This window comes from Ictalurus furcatus, chromosome 6 (assembly GCF_023375685.1).
Source record: "Ictalurus furcatus strain D&B chromosome 6, Billie_1.0, whole genome shotgun sequence".
NCBI classification, from domain to species: domain Eukaryota; kingdom Metazoa; phylum Chordata; class Actinopteri; order Siluriformes; family Ictaluridae; genus Ictalurus; species Ictalurus furcatus.
Genome location: NC_071260.1, coordinates 32120431 through 32137538, shown reverse-complemented (window position 1 = coordinate 32137538; position 17108 = coordinate 32120431). Strand labels below are relative to the sequence as shown.

At 45.8% G+C, this 17108-nt stretch overlaps 1 protein-coding gene across 1 annotated transcript; it reads right to left on the bottom strand.

Moving 5' to 3' along the window:
- Positions 1–1193: 1193 nt before the first annotated feature.
- On the bottom strand, positions 1194–16732 carry rftn2 (raftlin family member 2). Its single transcript, XM_053627707.1, has 9 exons — positions 15267–16732; positions 8663–8843; positions 7630–7738; positions 7319–7484; positions 3445–3663; positions 2599–2705; positions 2312–2415; positions 2151–2229; positions 1194–1394 (listed from the first exon to the last, which is right to left on the bottom strand). The coding sequence occupies exons 1-9, from the start codon at positions 15403–15405 to the stop codon at positions 1194–1196; spliced, it is 1305 nt and encodes a 434-aa protein (XP_053483682.1). The 5' UTR covers positions 15406–16732.
- Between the last annotated feature and the right edge of the window lie 376 nt (positions 16733–17108).

The following is a 17108-nucleotide window of genomic DNA, read 5'->3' as shown; positions in this document are numbered from 1 at the left end:
GCTGGCTCTGAGCTGTACTGTTCAGCGGACTAGCAGATAGATCGATTTAGCTCTTCGTGTCGGCGAACAGACACGCGAAACCCAACGACCAGAGAGACGAGGGAATATCCGTTTTATTAAAATATCAACTCCGACCATACGTGTTGTTACATTATTTAGAACTGTAAAATACTGTCCGTGGTAGATTGTACTGGTCACTTTAAAAAAAAAAAAAAACCAAAAAAAAAAACCAAACAAACCACATGATATTACAGAAAAAAGGAACTCAGCATTTCATGGCTTATTAATCCTATATACAGCATTATAATAATCTACAACCTGTTTTTCTTTATAGTCTCATTTAAAGCAAGATAAAACACAGTTACTAGGAATAACAACTTTTTAAAAAGTACAAAATTGAGTCATTCAGAACCATGTAATACTAAAGTGAACGAGTGTGGAGTTAGTTCTCACGCCGGTCTTTTACTAAAACACCGTTTCCACGAACTTGTGTGAAAACTACACCGTGCGTTACTGTGAGCGAACAACACAACCAGAACGACGAAAATCAGGACCTTCTGTAGCACCACTCGAGTTCAGAACTGCAAACCGAGATACGTAGCCTCCGGTCTGATTTTTTTTTTCCCCCCAGGTTCCAGATGTGGTGAATTAGGGCCACTGTGTTTGGAAAAAAAAAAAAGTACTTTTTCATGGCCTGGTCTTAAAGAAGAAAAGAAAAAACCAACAACAACCCCACCTATTAAAATCCAAAAGAAGATGGTGTTTTCCCTAACTGTTGTGACGGCAAAGCCGGGACATCCTCAGTACCGTAAAAAGCAAGTCTGAAATACGCAAAAATGTAACAACGTTGGCGTCACGCCGCGAGCAGCAGAGGAGCCGAGATGAGCCTCGGTGACCGAGTCAGCGTGTACTGGAGATTTGAGTCTTTGCAGGAGGTGTCAGGACGATAAGAGATGCTGACTGATGTGTAATTAGTGAAGAACAGATAAATCAAGTGAGAATTGTGCATTAGAACATGGCTTTATAAAAAAAAATATCAAAAAGTGCTAAACGTTTATCTATATGATCAGGGATGGGGTAAATGCAAGGAAGTTTAACCTAAATTGTTAATGATATTTAAAAAAAAAAAAAAAAAAAACTCTTATAGTATAGAGCTGAGCATCTTGGATCCAGTTCTCTATCGAGAACGCCGGTCATATACAGGTGACCTCGGCTGCCCCGTCGTCCTGCTCGAAGCCGCCCTCCTCCAGCTGGGACAGGGCGCTAGGATAGCCCGCTCCAAACAGAGGGAATCCCACAACGCCCCCTGAACTGGGGGAAAGCTCCTCCGAGTGAGCCGCTCCCATCCCTCGATTTACAGACTGACTGGCCTTCTCTCTCCGAGTACAGCTACCCTGAGACACACGGAGAGGCAGAAAGATCGTTATACCACAGCGCTGTCGGTTGCGGCTCGGACAGGTTTATATTAACGAGCGCGAGAATAATACGTTATTGCTTATATGAATGAAACTCGTTCACAGGGACTTGTGTGGAGGATGTGCCGTATATAATCCAAGCCTAATTGTCATTTAAAAAAATAAATAAATAAATTCTTGTCCATTTTCTCGCCCTAATTCGGTCTTGGCGAATTCCCGACCAGCAGCTGGCGCGCCCTCTTACCGCAGGTACCAACCGTGGAGGGTGAAGGCGAACACATGCTTCCTCTAAGACAAGTGAATCTTTTCAAACTGCTCATGCTGTCTCACAGGGCAGCGTTACACATTCGGAACGCACCATCTGCCCTCTTCTACATACAATTCATGAGCTCACAGAGCTCCATGATTGGCTAGTGTTACTGTAACTTGACGGAAGAGAGAGAGAGAGAGAGAGAGAGAGAGATGCCATCCCTCCCATCCAGAGAGCACAGTTGGACATCAAACTTACGATCTCCAGTAGATGGGGGGGAATGCTTTTCTATTTATCTTGCTGGAATGGTCAAGCTTTCTGTAAGGACGGAGTCTCGGGTGTCGGTGTGTTGTTTTTATTATTATTATTATTATTATTATTAAGGGCCAAGCACAGAAGGTGCATAGGCACCTACTGTATCTGTTAGTTTACTAATTATTCTTCTTTTTCCCCACTGGGAGTCTGTGTCAAAGTCTTTGGCGTACCTGGCTGTTCTGTCGGGCTGAGGAGGATTTAACAGGCCTCTGCAGGAACACCACTTGTTTAGTGGCAAGATTTCCTTCACTGCAAAGAAAAAACCCTGCGGTCATAAACAAACAAAAGGAGGAGAGAGATGAGTCTGAACAGGGTGCGTTCGGTGTTTTACCTGTCGTGGCGAATGATCGGCGTGGGCAGTACACACGTCAGTAACCAGCCGAACTCAGCCAGAGTGTGAAGGAGCGGCCCGTAATCCGTCTTCACGTCGGAGCCCTGTAACAAGCACAGGCTCTCATGCTTCACCAGACAAATAACCATTACACGTCTCTAAAAATCGGAAACGTATAATATGCGTAATACGCCGGAAACACGGTAGGTTGTAGCTTTCTTGATATTTATCGATACTACGACGTGTATACTAATCAAGCATAACCTTTATGCATTGCTTTTACTGACCTCGATAACGGTCCACTGCTCAACAACGATGGTGTCGTTGGCAGGAGACGCAGGGCTTCTCTCCTCATACACAAACAGCCCCTCTAAAGATCTGGGCACTGGATCACCTACAAAAAGAAGAAGAAACGCCCTCGTTTTTTACCTCGGCTGATATCTGGAGCCGTTATAATTCAGCCGTAATCAGATTATTGATCAGGAAACGGGTGAATATACATATCCACATGCCCATGCGCGTGTACTGTTAGGTACGCATATCCTAATGTGTAGAAACAGCGCTGTTTATTTATTTAGCTGGATGTATTGTACGAGTTCGATCCACCGTGGTTATGTACCATGAAATGATTCAACGTTAAGCGCGAGAGAGAGAGAGACCGCGAGAGAGAGGAGAGCTGTTATGTGCATGCTCTTTCATGTTCTACATTCTCAGACCCCAGATGTCCACACACACACACACACACACACACACACACACACGATTTAGCTGTTATTAGTCTGGTGCTAAAGAGGAAGCAAGGTCATTAGGTTGAGATGTGTGCACTAAATATAGTCACTGTGGGAGAAGAGAGACGAGATGGGGAAAGGAAGCAAACCAGAAACAGACTTTGAGAGGATGTAGACAATAAATTTGGGAGGGAACAGAAGAAAAAAAAAAAGGAAAACAAAACCCATATAGTACCCGAAGCACATGAGAGATTTGGATCAATCAGATATGAAGTGCTTTTATTCAGACCTTCTTTAGTGTTTTAGTCTTTTTCAGAACAGAAGGAAAATGTCTTTCATTTACAACACTATAATATAGTACCTCCCCCACCGCCCAAATCTCATGACTGGGGCCGAATAAGTTACCTTTAGGTGTATCCCAGTACACAAAAGAGTCCACTAATGACCAGCCTTTGCGGTAGTAAGCTGCTGTCAGCTCGAGCCAATCAGCCTCAAGACCACTGACGACTTGGCCTTTCCTGGACACGCGCATAGAAAGCGCCCCCTGGTGGTAGCAGCAGGCTAGCGGGTCCAGCGGAGCACACCCTGGAGCCCAGGAGTGAAACAGCACCAGCAACCTCAAATCTGCAGATTTAACAACACAGAGGCAGCGTAAGGCGAAAAGCTTCCGTTTTCTATTTCAGTCATTGACCCTGCCAATGGATAAAGTGACGTGTCCCTTAGCTTTCATAACAAGCTCCTTATTGAGGGGTTGAGAGACTGGTAAATACATCAGGTCAGCAGATCAAGAAGCTTGTGTCATGTCCTAAGAACCGCTGCTGTAATCATAAAGACTACGATGCGTTCAGTACAAAAACAATCTAGTTCCTCTGTTGGTTTCTTCCTCATGTCATCTTTTCCTTGCTCATTAGGAATCTCATTTTACTTCATAACTAATAAACAAAATCACAGATAACGACACGAAACAATTTCTGTTTAATAGCTGAACATTCTGGCTTCCTGAAACATCAACCTCAAACAAGTCGAATTCGATTCTTTTAATTCATGGAAATTATGGAATCACCTGGTAATTTGCATTCCTAATAAAACAAATACCGGCGCAGGTCTAAAAACGCTAATTAGTCTGCAGTTAAGAGAGAGCGCGGACACACCGTAACGAGCTGTTACGACTTTCTGAAAGGAAACATTGCCTCAACAAGACAGCGGTCAACTGAAACTACGGAAAAGGATTATAAAACTCCTTCCTGAAGGTTGTTCCCAGTCAGCTGTGTCTAAAATGTGGTGCAAGTATAAACAAAACGGGAAGGGTATAGAAAGGTAAACATACGGGTCGACCGAGGACGTGCCGGGAGAGAAAACGATACAAAGCCTCGACAATAGAAAATGCACACCAAAACTAATAAACAAACAGGAGGAAACAGGAGTCAGTGTTTGTGACAGAACTGAAAGAAATCGGCTGAATGAAATGGGATTTACGTATAGAGTAAAAAAGCCAAAGGAAAACCAGCTCTAACACCTAATCAGAAGAAAACAAGGTTACAGTGGACTAAAGAGAAGCGATCATGGAGTGGGGATGAAAGTGATATTCAGTGATGAATCAGTAATGAATCAGTGATGAATCAGTGATGAATCTAATGATCAGTGATGAATCAGTAATACATCAGTGATGAATCTAAAGAATCAGTGATGAATCAGTGGTGAATCTAATGAATCAGTGGTGAATCTAATGAATCAGTGGTGAATCAGTGGTGAATCTAATGAATCAGTGGTGAATCTAATGAATCAGTGATGAATCAGTGGTGAATCTAATGAATCAGTGATGAATCAGTGGTGAATCTAATGAGTCAGTGGTGAATCTAGTGAATCAGTGATGAATCTAATGAATCAGTGATGAATCTGCCAAGGAGATGACGTGGGAACTTTTGTCTGGTGTCGTTCTAACGAAACATAAAGATGACTGCGTGAAGAAAACAATCACATTTCCGTACTCGTTTATGATCTGAGGTTACATGTCAGGTAAAGCACCAGGAGAGACCTCAACACTCAATGCGCAGGTGTACGCTGACATTTTGGACACTTTTCTCATTAAGAGAATAGGTTTAGTGATGAAGTCGTTGTTCAGGATGATGACGATGATAATCTCGCCACAGAGCAAAGAGCGGTGAAGCTTTTCTTCAGGAAAGGCAGATCAGCTCAACGACACGGCCAGCAAACAGTCCGGATCTCAATCCCATTCAGATTTATGGTGGAAATTAAAAAATTGGTCCTGCAATCCGCTATTCGAGAAAGTCCATGCGTCAAAGAAAGAATGAAAGCGGAGGAGGAGGGACTACAGAGTACTAACTGGGCTGATTTTTTTGTTGTTTGTGATGCCATAATACATTTCCTCTACTTGATCTGAAAAAAAAAAGCACCATGAATTAAAAGAATTTCATTTCACTTGTCTGAGGGATGTTTCTTGTTCAGTTATTAAGCAAAAATAATTTTGTATTATATCTGTGATTTGTTTATTTGCTACAAAATAAATAAATAAATAAATAAATATGGTGAGCATCCTCCAAGTCTGGTGATTCCATCATTTTTGCCAGGGGTTGTACAAATAAAACGGATTTGTTTGGTTGTCTTCGTCTTTTTTTTTTTTTCCTTCTCGTAGCTGCATCATGTCAGCTATCCAAGCCGTCTACAATTAGAGAGAAAACTAACACCGACTACGTTTGCATGCACGTTAATATCCGATATTAATCGGCATTCGGCGATATTCTAATTCGTATCGAGTCACGTGAACGCCGCGGTGCGATCGCCAGATTCTACAAATTATTATCCCCGCCCCTGGAATATTCCTGTTTTAACTGGAAGCTTGTTGCGTGTAAACACCATACTCAGATAATCCACTGAAAGGAGATATACGCGCGCGTTCAGTCTACAAGGAATTGTGGGTGCTAACAGATGCTTAAGTGTAGGCTAGGTATTTATTAATGGCAACTCAGGCAAACTTACAACAACCATGTGTACAGGAATATTCCCCCACAGTTATGGAACAGCCTTCCAATTAGTGTTCGGGACTCAGACACAGTCTCTGTGTTCAAGTCTAGGCTGAAAACATAGTTGTTTACTCAAGCCTACCATGAATAGACTTTCTTTTACGCAAAGTACACAGTCTTACCTAACAATCCTTCCTTCTCTTTATCACCCTCTCCGCTTCTCTCGACACACACATGATTTTATGGAGCTGCCAGTCATTCTGATCCTTTCTGCTCCCCCGGACCTGCCTAATGCCCTACCTCTGGATGGAGCTCTCATCAACTGGAGGCTAAATTCTGCCACTGGGGATGACCCCACAGTCTGGAGATCGCTGAGGACGGTACCGCTTGAAGTACCATGGAAATGGTTTTGGACGTCAAGTCCACATGGACGTTCTCGCTGTGGTCGCTGGGACTACGGTTGCAGCGATGGCCTTGGGACTGCGATTACCACATGCAGTTTTACACTCAGGTCTCCTTTAGTGAACAGTGGACTAGTTCAACAAACAGACTTCATGTAAACACCATAATGAGCTTTCTTTGACGTTCACACTATCCGTCGTTCCCCAGATGAGGACGGGTTCCCTTCTGAGTCCGGTTCCTCTCAAGGTTTCTTCCTCGTATCATCTCAGGGAGTTTTTCCTCACCACCGTCACCACCGTCTCGCTCAATAGGGATAAACTCACACACTTAAAATCTCTACCCTGTGTTTATATATTTCTGTAAAGCCGCTTTGAGACAGCGTCCGTTGTAAAAAGCGCTGTTTGGAATATGGCTGAAACGGATTCTGACGCGCATGTAAATGTAGTTAGTCACAGAGCTACAGAGGGCTCTTTTTGATATAAGAGTACCACATGATGAATCGTTAGTCTGAGTTAATAGCTCATTTTTATTTTTTATTTTACCTGCCATGCGCTTGTCCCTAAAGCGACCGTCCTCTATGTACGCATTTACACCTTGAAGTGAGAACACAACTCCAGCGAGAAAATTTTGACGCGTTCAAAACGAGCAGACGTCTGACGCTCACGTAGAGCGCCCCATCACGATCGTACGGATTTCCTAAGGACGTCCTCGTCCTCATCCTCATATCAGGGACGTGATCGTGGCAGGCTTCAAGACGATGTGCGTCGTACGCGAGCAAGAACTGTTTCGTGGTCAGTCAACCTCAGACGTGTTCACGCTAACACGCTCGACCCTGCATCTGCGCCGATACTCAACACTATCGACTGTACGGAGACGGGAGTTTTTAGATGTGTAACCTGGACTATATCCGCCGTCTTCCGTGTCCCGGTCTCCCGGTGGAGTGTGTGGTGGGGAGCGACAGCTCCGTCTGGGACTCGCCACTCTGCCGTTACACCTCCCTCCTCCTGCCTGCTGGAGCACGGATCCCACGAAGCGCACGGCTCCCCGAGCGTTACAGTTAACCTGGACAGTAGCATGTGTGTCAGCATCAGTGCATTCGCATGTGACGTGTGTAAACAATTGCGTTTTCAGTAAAAAACCTAGCGGCTTTGCTTTAACCGCTTAGGTTTATAAATCGGGGAGCAAATCTGAAAGACATGAAACTGACCCGGTCTATAAGTGCTCTCACGGTGTCGCTGGTCAGGGAATCTCCAGGCAGTGGCCACTCCTCAACCCTCAGCACTGGTACACTGTGAACCATGGCCAGTGCATGCTTACTGCAACACACACACACACACACACACACACACACACACACACTTTCACTTTAGCGTTTAGGAAAATTCCACTTCGCACTGGGTCTAATAAAATGTTTTATTTGGTGTTCTAAGCAAGGAAAGGCGAAGAAGGTGACCCTACGCAGGTTTCTCACAGAGGACGGTTTCATTTTTGAGCCTGTCAAATGCATGACCTCTACTGCGATGAACCCTGCTGAAGGTCACGCATCGATTCATCGCGGTCTACGTGTCCGTACACGAGGCTCATACGCGGCGAGTTCGATGGGTTCGCGTGACACGCCTAAGTGTTTTCCTACACGTCCAAACAACTCTCTAGCCGTTTCTTGACTAAGGAATGCCGACCCGGATGCTTCTCTTTCTCTCGCTGGTTCCTGTGCGTATCATGTTTACATGCACCTTTGTGTGGTCTACAGTCTCCTTGACGAGCTCCTAATTCATCATATACGGTATTTTAGGCTAGGCAGGCTGAGATTAGACTAACTATTCTGCCCTGGATACAGGATTGGAGATGGAGGAAGAGTCGGATACGAGCAACAAGGACGCGCAGGAGGATATTAAAGCGATATCCGGATACGCCTCGACGACCCTGGTTCCTCTCGTCTGGTCCGTCCTGATTCTCTACTTCTGTCTGGAGCTTCGATGTTCCCACATGGACACCCTAAAGATCTGCCCTCGCTCTAGTGGATAATCTCACCTGGATAATCTAGATTATTGATTCGTGTAGATATTCCGTAATGATTTGTAAGAAGGTTCCGTTTCAAGTTTTTCCTGAACTAGGTCACTTCAAGGCGAGTTTTTCTTCGCCACAGGCTCGCTCGCTCGCTCGGGATCCAAATCTGCATCTGGAACTCTGGAAAGCTCATGTCAATTGGTAAAAGCGTTATACTGATAAAATTGAATTACCTGGATCGTCGTCTGGTCAGGATGGCCCTGTAGAGCAGGCTGCAGGGCAGGGAGCGTGTACGGCCAACGGAGAGGATGATGGGATGCAAGGCGGCCAGCACATAGCCCTGAGTGTAGTACGGCTGCAGGGCCTGAGGCAGCTCACACAGAGAGGACAGGTACTGCACAGTGGGCCGACTGCCTGAGAAACACCAAACGATGCTCAATTATTCATTCATTCCTCTTGAGTAACTGGATTATTCTCTCTCAGGGTTGAGGTGGAGCTGGAGGCTATAATGAGAATACACCCTGGGTGTGAGTCTCGCCCAATGAGGAGCATCACACACAGAGTAGAGGTATTAAGATTAGGGAGGAACACGAGGTAGTGCCAGTCTGATGGTTTGGTTTGGAGTTGTAATGAAATTAAAATGGGGTGGGGGGGAGAGAGAGAAGAGAAGCAGCCCTTCTGTCTACACTTCCTGTGTCCACAAAAGAGCTGCTGTTCACAGCATGCACACACGTACACATTCCCCCCAACATTCCGACAGACGCGCGAACAAGCTCGCGCTGAAACGGTCTGCCGTTCAGGTTTTCCTGTACATTGAGAGACAGACACGCACAGACACGCGTGGAGTGACTCACACCAAATCCCCTATTCAAATTTCACCTCCGCTCCTACAGCACACTTCCGTGTCCGCGTTCTTACGCTCGTTAAAGGATAATCAGACTTCTGTGGGATGCTAGCCCAGACCGTTTCTTAGCAACAGAAACACCAAGCTGCTCATGCTAGCCAGAAATGTGTCCCCGTCACTGAACGCCATGTGCACACCAAGATCACACCTGAGCAGAGCAGAGACGCGGAGCTGATCGCCCGTAGGAGAAGGAGGAGAGAGCGTGTTTGTATTCACCGGGCAACAAGAACAACACCGACCTCGGGGAGGGCTGTGCTTTTATTCCCCGGGGACTCCGTCTCACGCTCCCTCCCTACCGCCATTTATACTCGCACACTGAGCCCTCTGTTCTCTGCTCATCAAGCAACAGGGAGAGAGAGAGAGAGGACAGAGAGAGAGAGAGAGAGAGAGAGAGAGAGAGGACACAGAGAGAGAGAGAGAGAGAGGACACAGAGAGAGAGAGAGAAAGAGAGGACAGAGAGAGAGGACACAGACAGAAAGAGAGGACACAGAGAGAGCGAGAGAAAGAGAGAGGACAGAGAGAGAGAAAGAGAGGACAGAGAGAGAGAGGACAAAGAGAAAGAGAGGACAGAGAGAGAGAAGAGAGAGGACAGACAGAGAGAGAGAAGAGAGGACAGACAGAGAGGACAGAGAGAGAGAGAAGAGAAAGGACAGAGAGAGAGAGAAGAGAGGACAGACAGAGAGAGTGAGAGAGAGAGAGAAGAGAGGACAGAGAGAGAGAGAGAGAGAGAGAAGAGAGGACAGAGAGAGAGAGAGAGAGAGAGAAGAGAGGACAGACAGAGAGAGAGAGAGAGGATAGACAGAGAGAGAAGAGAGGACAGAGAGAGAGAAGAGAGGACAGAGAGAGAGAAGAGAGGACAGAGAGAGAGAAGAGAGGACAGAGAGAGACGACAGAGAGAGAGGACAGAGAGAAGTGAGAGGACAGAGAGAGAGAGAGAGAGGACAGAGAGAGGACAGAGAGAGAGAGAGAGAGAGGACAGAGAGAGAGAAGAGAAAGGACAGAGAGAGAGAGGACAGAGAGAGAGAAGAGAAAGGACAGAGAGAGAGAAGAGAGGACAGAGAGAGAGAAGAGAAAGGACAGAGAGAGAGAAGAGAAAGGACAGAGAGAGAGAAGAGAGGACAGAGAGAGAGAAGAGAAAGGACAGAGAGAGAGAAGAGAAAGGACAGAGAGAGAGAAGAGAAAGGACAGAGAGAGAGAAGAGAAAGGACAGAGAGAGAGAAGAGAAAGGACAGAGAGAGAGAAGAGAAAGGACAGAGAGAGAGAAGAGAGGACAGAGAGAGAGAAGAGAAAGGACAGAGAGAGAGAGAAGAGAAAGGACAGAGAGAGAGAAGAGAGGACAGAGAGAGAGAAGAGAAAGGACAGAGAGAGAGAAGAGAGGACAGAGAGAGAGAAGAGAAAGGACAGAGAGAGAGAAGAGAAAGGACAGAGAGAGAGAAGAGAGGACAGAGAGAGAGAGAAGAGAAAGGACAGAGAGAGAGAAGAGAGGACAGAGAGAGAGAAGAGAAAGGACAGAGAGAGAGAAGAGAAAGGACAGAGAGAGAGAAGAGAAAGGACAGAGAGAGAGAAGAGAGGACAGAGAGAGAGAAGAGAAAGGACAGAGAGAGACGACAGAGAGAGAGAGGACAGAGAAAGAGAGAGAGGACAGAGAAAGAGAGAGAGGACAGAGAGAGAGAGAGAGAGAGAGAGAGAGAGAGGACAGAGAGAGAGAGAGAGAGAGAGAGAGAGAGAGGGAGAGAGAGAGAGAGAGGACAGAGAGAGAGAGAGAGAGAGAGAGAGAGAGGGAGAGAGAGAAGAGAGAGAAGGAGGAAGAGGAGGCAGTGAGGATAAGATGCAGAACTGCAAAGAAAGTACAAGTAATAGAATGAAAGAAAATGACGAAGAGGCTCAGGGGAAAGAAAGAATCATGAAGAAAGAGCGAGTGAAGACGGAAGATGAAGTAGTGACTGGGGGCTGTAGGGGGGCTGTAGGGGGGCTGCAGGGGGGCTGCAGGGTGGCAGTGTGTGGGGAGAGGAGAACGCGGGGGGGGGGGTAGAGAGGAGAGGGGGTTTATAGGAGGTTTTATGGTGCAGAAAGAGTGTGAAGGAAAAGACATTATGTGTATAAAGGAGCATTTGGAAGTTCTAAAGATGTTCGAAAGATGAAACAGGGTCTAAACTCCTAACCGAATAAATATAAGGGATAAAAACAAAAAAATTCACACGCATGATTACAGAAATACACTTTAGTAGGAACACCTGTACACCTGCTGAAGGTTTGATGTGGGTGCGTTCGGAGATGCCTTTCTGCTCATCACGGTTGTAAAGAGAGTCTGTTCCTGTCAGCTCGGTCCAGTCTAATCATTCTCCTCTGACCTCTCTGATCTCTCAGTGCTGACCCTCCGCTCACAGGATGTTTTCAGTTTTTCGCACCGTTCTTCGTAAACTCTAAAGACTGCCCAACTTGGTTATCCACTATCGGTCGACCTCTAGTACCTACATGATGTGATTTTATGCATTGTGTTTCTCTCTGCTGTCAATCAGAGCAACGCTACCCAATCACGGGCCAGCATTTTCCCATGAGTGTATTCAGCTCTTTGATGTAGCACGAGCAACAGTTCGAAAAGACCTGATGGCTGGGTTCACATGTCTTTGACGAAGCACGTACTAGCCCCCAAGGTGGTAGTTGTTGTGTGATAGGTGAGCGCTAGCGTAGTGGGTATGAACTGCCAAATTTCCCACTGAATGAGCTACTTACGAACGCGGCAGCCATTACACCACATCAAGCTGGGCACCAAACGCGCCTTCAGTTGTGATCCATACTGAATGAGCTGCATCCCCAATGCTCTCCAGCTGTTCGGTGAATCCGAGTAGGCGATTAAGGCCAGACGGTTTTAATCTGTCCGTTAGCTCCATTACACCACAACGTCTGGCAGATGTAAAACGGCACTAATGAAAACGCTGCTAAAACGTTATGAACTGAGCACTGAGGGGAAGAAGAAAACCTTCTGAAGATGATTTACAGCTGTATAATAATAAAGTTTTGACTTGATTGGGCCCCATGTCGGTTCAGCACCATATGCTCAACCGCCGTGGGATAAAAATACCACATACAGCGTATAATCTCGAGACCTCTACAAGCAGTGAGCTATTTTACCTTTGGTATTGTATCACGATTTATGGAGCTGAAATATCTCTAGACACGTTTGTATGAACATGGAAATTAAACTTGTCTAGAGTCCGATCTTATCCGGAAAGTTCCGGTGTGGGTGCAGGTCTTCATTCCAACCAGCAGGAGGCACACCTGATACCACCTGCTCAATCAGTTGATCTTGGATTTCAATAGACTACTCAGGTGTGGGTTCTGATTGGTTGGAATGAAAACCTGCACCCACACCGGAACTTTCCGGGTAAGATCGGACACCCCTGCTCTAGAACTTGCTTTGAGATAGCTACGCTTCTGAACAGACGGCTCCGGAGATCAAGGTAGCAACGAAGGCACCTCAAAAATGAAAATTCTTGCCATTGTGGGTAACGGCTTTGTGGTAATCATTAAAAACACACATAAATACATGCTCCATGCCAGAGAGAGCTCCGGCTGTTGTTTATCCAAACTAAATCGTTCACAGAACAGCCCGAGTTATATAACTTGAAGTTTTTAGGTAGATCTGAGAGGTCCTCCTGCATTCCACGTCTTCTCGTTTACGTTCAAAACGGACAAATAAGCACGGGTTCGAATCGAACCATCAGTGAACTTCCTCCTCGGCCGTTTAAATCTTCACGAAGATGGGACCAAAGATCCATGTAGTCTTACAGCTGAAACGTATGCAAGAGCAGGATGCCAGTTCTTTCTTGTCGAGCCTTAGTCGTGTATACGTTTGTTTATTCTCTCTCTGAAGTAGGCTTACAGAACAGACAGACTTTACAAACTGCGCGGGACATAAAGTGCCGTCCGGCTGTGGCTCGGGAATGAGGAGCAGCGGTGCCTGAAAAAACGGGTTCGACCGATCGATCGCGACGCCTCCAGACTCTAGGACATTCCAATATCGTACACACGCGAGAGCTACAGAACATGAGGTTGTTGATTTCCATCCTGAAGTCGTTCCTTTCCATGAACTAAAATCAATGCTTCAGAAATAAGATATACGTTCTTGTCCTTGGCTCTCTAATAGCAGCTAATCGCAGTCCTGCTGTAGTAACCAATCAGGGAACTGGACAGACATCCCAGACGAACGAAAACTGGCCATCGATGGAGAAGAAGCATACTAGCATACTAATCTGACATAGTAGAAGATTATAACGGCTTCAACTACTTTCAAAGAGCTTCAGAACTTTGGCTTCACAGGTCATTAGTGTTTTTTGGTAGATCCTGGTGCACTTTATGCGTTCGTAAAAAAATTTTTTACGGTATCTGGTAACGTTAGATGTTCGCCATTTCATTTTAGTTACATTGAGTATGTCCTTTAAACTTTGGAGCAGTTGCACATGCAGATAATTCAACAGATGTAACAACGGTAGGTTTTTCAACGACAGCTGGAACAAATGCTCTGTTGGTCTTCTCTACCATCTTTCCTTAGAATTGCGCAGCTTGCGAGAACGTCTTTGGTGGAAGGAGTTGAATGTGGAGAGATGGAGAACGGAAGCCAAGCACTAGCGGCGAACACTGCTTACGCGATGCAACTTACAACGTTATTTGTGTGTGTGTGTGTGTGTGTGTGTGCGCGTGTGTAAAACTACTCGAATTGGCAAAATTGCAATCGCACGAAATTGCTCTGCGTGGTCTTTCGCAGTTGGTAAACAAGACATTTCAGCTGTTAAGGGCGGCTGTGGATCAGGTGGTAGAGCGGGTTATCCACGAATCGTAGGGTTGGAGGTTCGATTCCCAGCCCATGTGACTCCACGTACCGAAGTGTCCTCGGGTAAGACTCTGAACCCCGAGTTGCTCCGATGGCAAGTTAGCGCCTTGCGTGGCAGCTCTGCTACCACTGGTGTGTGAGTGAATGAGAACCAGTGTGAAGCACTTTGTAGAACCGTTAAGGTTAAAAAAGCGCTATATAAAGTGCCATTTCCCATTAATCGTGTTTGACGTACGCGAATCGAAGAAGCTTTGGAACGAACGCACGTTGCGACGACGTCACATGACGCGGCTCGGCCAAAAATCTACAGAATTTTTTTTTTTTGTTGTTTTTCCTGCGCTCACTTTTGAAAAACGGGAAGACTCCTCCGAATATTGCGGAGTTCGCACGACTGCGTTCATTTCTGCGGTCGCGAAATAGCAACATCCCGGAGGGACTGACTTACGGCAGCTTTAATAGGAAAACTGAACATCTGGTTACAACCAGACCTCAGACCAGAACGGCGGTGCGATGGCTGAAAGCTCATGTGTTAAAAGTTCACATATTCATTCTTGAAATCCGGATTGATTATATATTTATTTAGATAATATTGATTTATTTATTTATTTTTTAAACAAGCATGTGCAATGTTTGATATAAACATTTCAAATACATATAATTCCCAATTTTTTTTTAATTTATTCATTTGGGTTCACACCAACAACAACAACAACAACAACAACAGGCGTAAGAACTGTGTACAGAGTCTACACTACAGGAATGTGGAAAGGATTACTCTGTGGAAAGCACCACATTTTGCCTTAATTCCAGGAGAATGAGAATGTGGGGGGAAAAAAATAGCTCTCCTGACCTATTTCTAGATTTGACCCTGCTGTTGCTATGAGAAACGGGAAGATCCATCAACTTCAACTGAGCTGTGCCAAAATGCCACATTTATACACCGTGGTACCAAGGATTAGGAATTTCACCGGGTTAGTAGAGTTACAGATCTGAAACAGAAAGCGTTAGAAGTAAACAGACTTAAACCATGTAACCGTGACTCATGAATCCACACGTGCCAGACTTCTCCAGATGAATCCTAGAAAGCCCAGACAGACGTACCTTCTAAGCTGAAGTCCAGCAGCACGTACTCGTACACGGTGTCGGTTTTGCTCTCCACTTGCGGTCTCCTCAGGGTGGAGTAAATCTTGCCCGGGCTGCTGTCCTCAGGCTCCTCCAGTTTCCGTAATCCACATCCCATCGTGGTGGGATTTCCGGCGTGAGCGCGCACTCTAGAACCTCGAACCTGGGCAGCCGAACCGACTCCCGAGCACGCGCAAAGGAGCGCGCTTTCGGGCACGAGTCTAATTCTCCATTCTCGGTTCCGTAAACACCGGACCCCACACACACACACAAACAAACAAAAGTCCACAAAGTGCGCGCGCCCGACGGAAAAAAGTTCAGACGCAAGGCTTAAAAATAAAAGACTGGAAAAAATCTTCTCCCCTCCACCAAAAAAAAAAAGTCAAAAGTTGTGCAGAACAGTTTTATCCAGCTGCGCTCCGGTTATTCCGTTAACTCTAAAGCGAGGTGGAGAAATGGCTCCCATACCACAAGCTCTTTGGCACTTAAAACAAAAACCCAAAAACTTGTGGCTGGAGAGAAGAGGCGGGGATGGAACTGAATGAGGGGGCGGGGAAAAGAGGCGAGGACAAGAGGCGGGGCGAGAGCTGTCTGGGGAGTGCGCATGCGTAATGATGGTCCGACCCGTAGACTGTACATCCTAAAGGGTTGCATTAATAATGAGATGTTTCCTACACTATGTGCACGCGCCATAGTTTACACGCGAGGTTTATTTAACAGACGGCTATACTGAATTGACCCTGTACTCAATGAAAACTGAGTGAAAAGAACCGATAGATACAATGATTATCTCTGATTAATGGACTTACATACACTATATGGTCGAAAGTTTGTGGACACGTGACCGTCTTCCCCTCAGACTGTTGCCGCAAAGTTGTAAGCACACAACTGTACAGGATGCCTGTGTGTGCAATCTCTCAGGAATCACTGGGATTATGAGACTCGAACCTGTTCCAGCACGACGACGCACAAAGCGAACTCCACGAAGACGCGGTTCGAGTAAAAAAATATAAAAAGAACTCGAATGACCCGCCCTCGACGTCAACCGCACCGAACACCTTTTGGATGAACTGGAACGCCGACTTCGCTGTAGGCCTGCTCACCCGACATCAGTGCTCGTCCTCATTAATGTTCTTGCGGCCGAATGAGCACAAACCCCCACAGCAACACTCGATGTAAATGTAAGAGAAAGCCTTCAGAGAAAAGAAAAGTGGAGGTTGTTATAACAGCAAAGGAGGAAGCAACGCTATATTAATGCCCATGGTTTTTGGAACGAATGAAAACAAGGACATAGGGGTGTGATGGTTAGGTATCTACATACTTTTAGACTACACGGATGTTTTCTGAATTCTGTTTCTTCTCTCTCTCTCTCTCTCTCTCTCTCTCTCACACACACACACATATGCACACAGCCTTAGATCAGATACCAGCTGATGGACAAACTGTGTAGTTTTCTACATTTGAAACAGGGAAATTGAATTCAATTAAAACTTTTTTTTTTTTTTAAAAAAAGGATTTTATTTAACACTCTCTCGCCTTTGATGTGTTTTGTGATATACCAGTTACATCATTCCTGGACAATACGGATAAAGTAGCTAGGATTGAGTAAATCTCATTGGTTGTCTTGCACTCAGGGAAGTTTCGGTCTCTTGTGTGAGTTGCTGGAATTTTTCTGCTTGTTGGGCTGTGAGGCCATTTCCGGCCTGACACTTAAAACAACATATGGGTCATCAAGGATGACTCCGCCATACCAACCCCCATCCCCTCCCCTCCCCTCGCCCCAATCCCCCATCCCCCATCCTTAAAGACGTACGGCTAACA

Coding starts and splice junctions, on each gene's coding strand:
- rftn2 (XM_053627707.1), bottom strand. CDS start 15,405: ATGGGATGTGGATTACGGAAACTGGAGGAGCCTGAGGACAGCAGCCCG. Junction 2,230..2,311: donor CCGATCATTCGCCACGACAG/GTAAAACACCGA, acceptor TTTTCTTTGCAG/TGAAGGAAATCTTGCCACTA. Junction 1,395..2,150: donor CAGCCCGACAGAACAGCCAG/GTACGCCAAAGA, acceptor CGTGTGTCTCAG/GGTAGCTGTACTCGGAGAGA.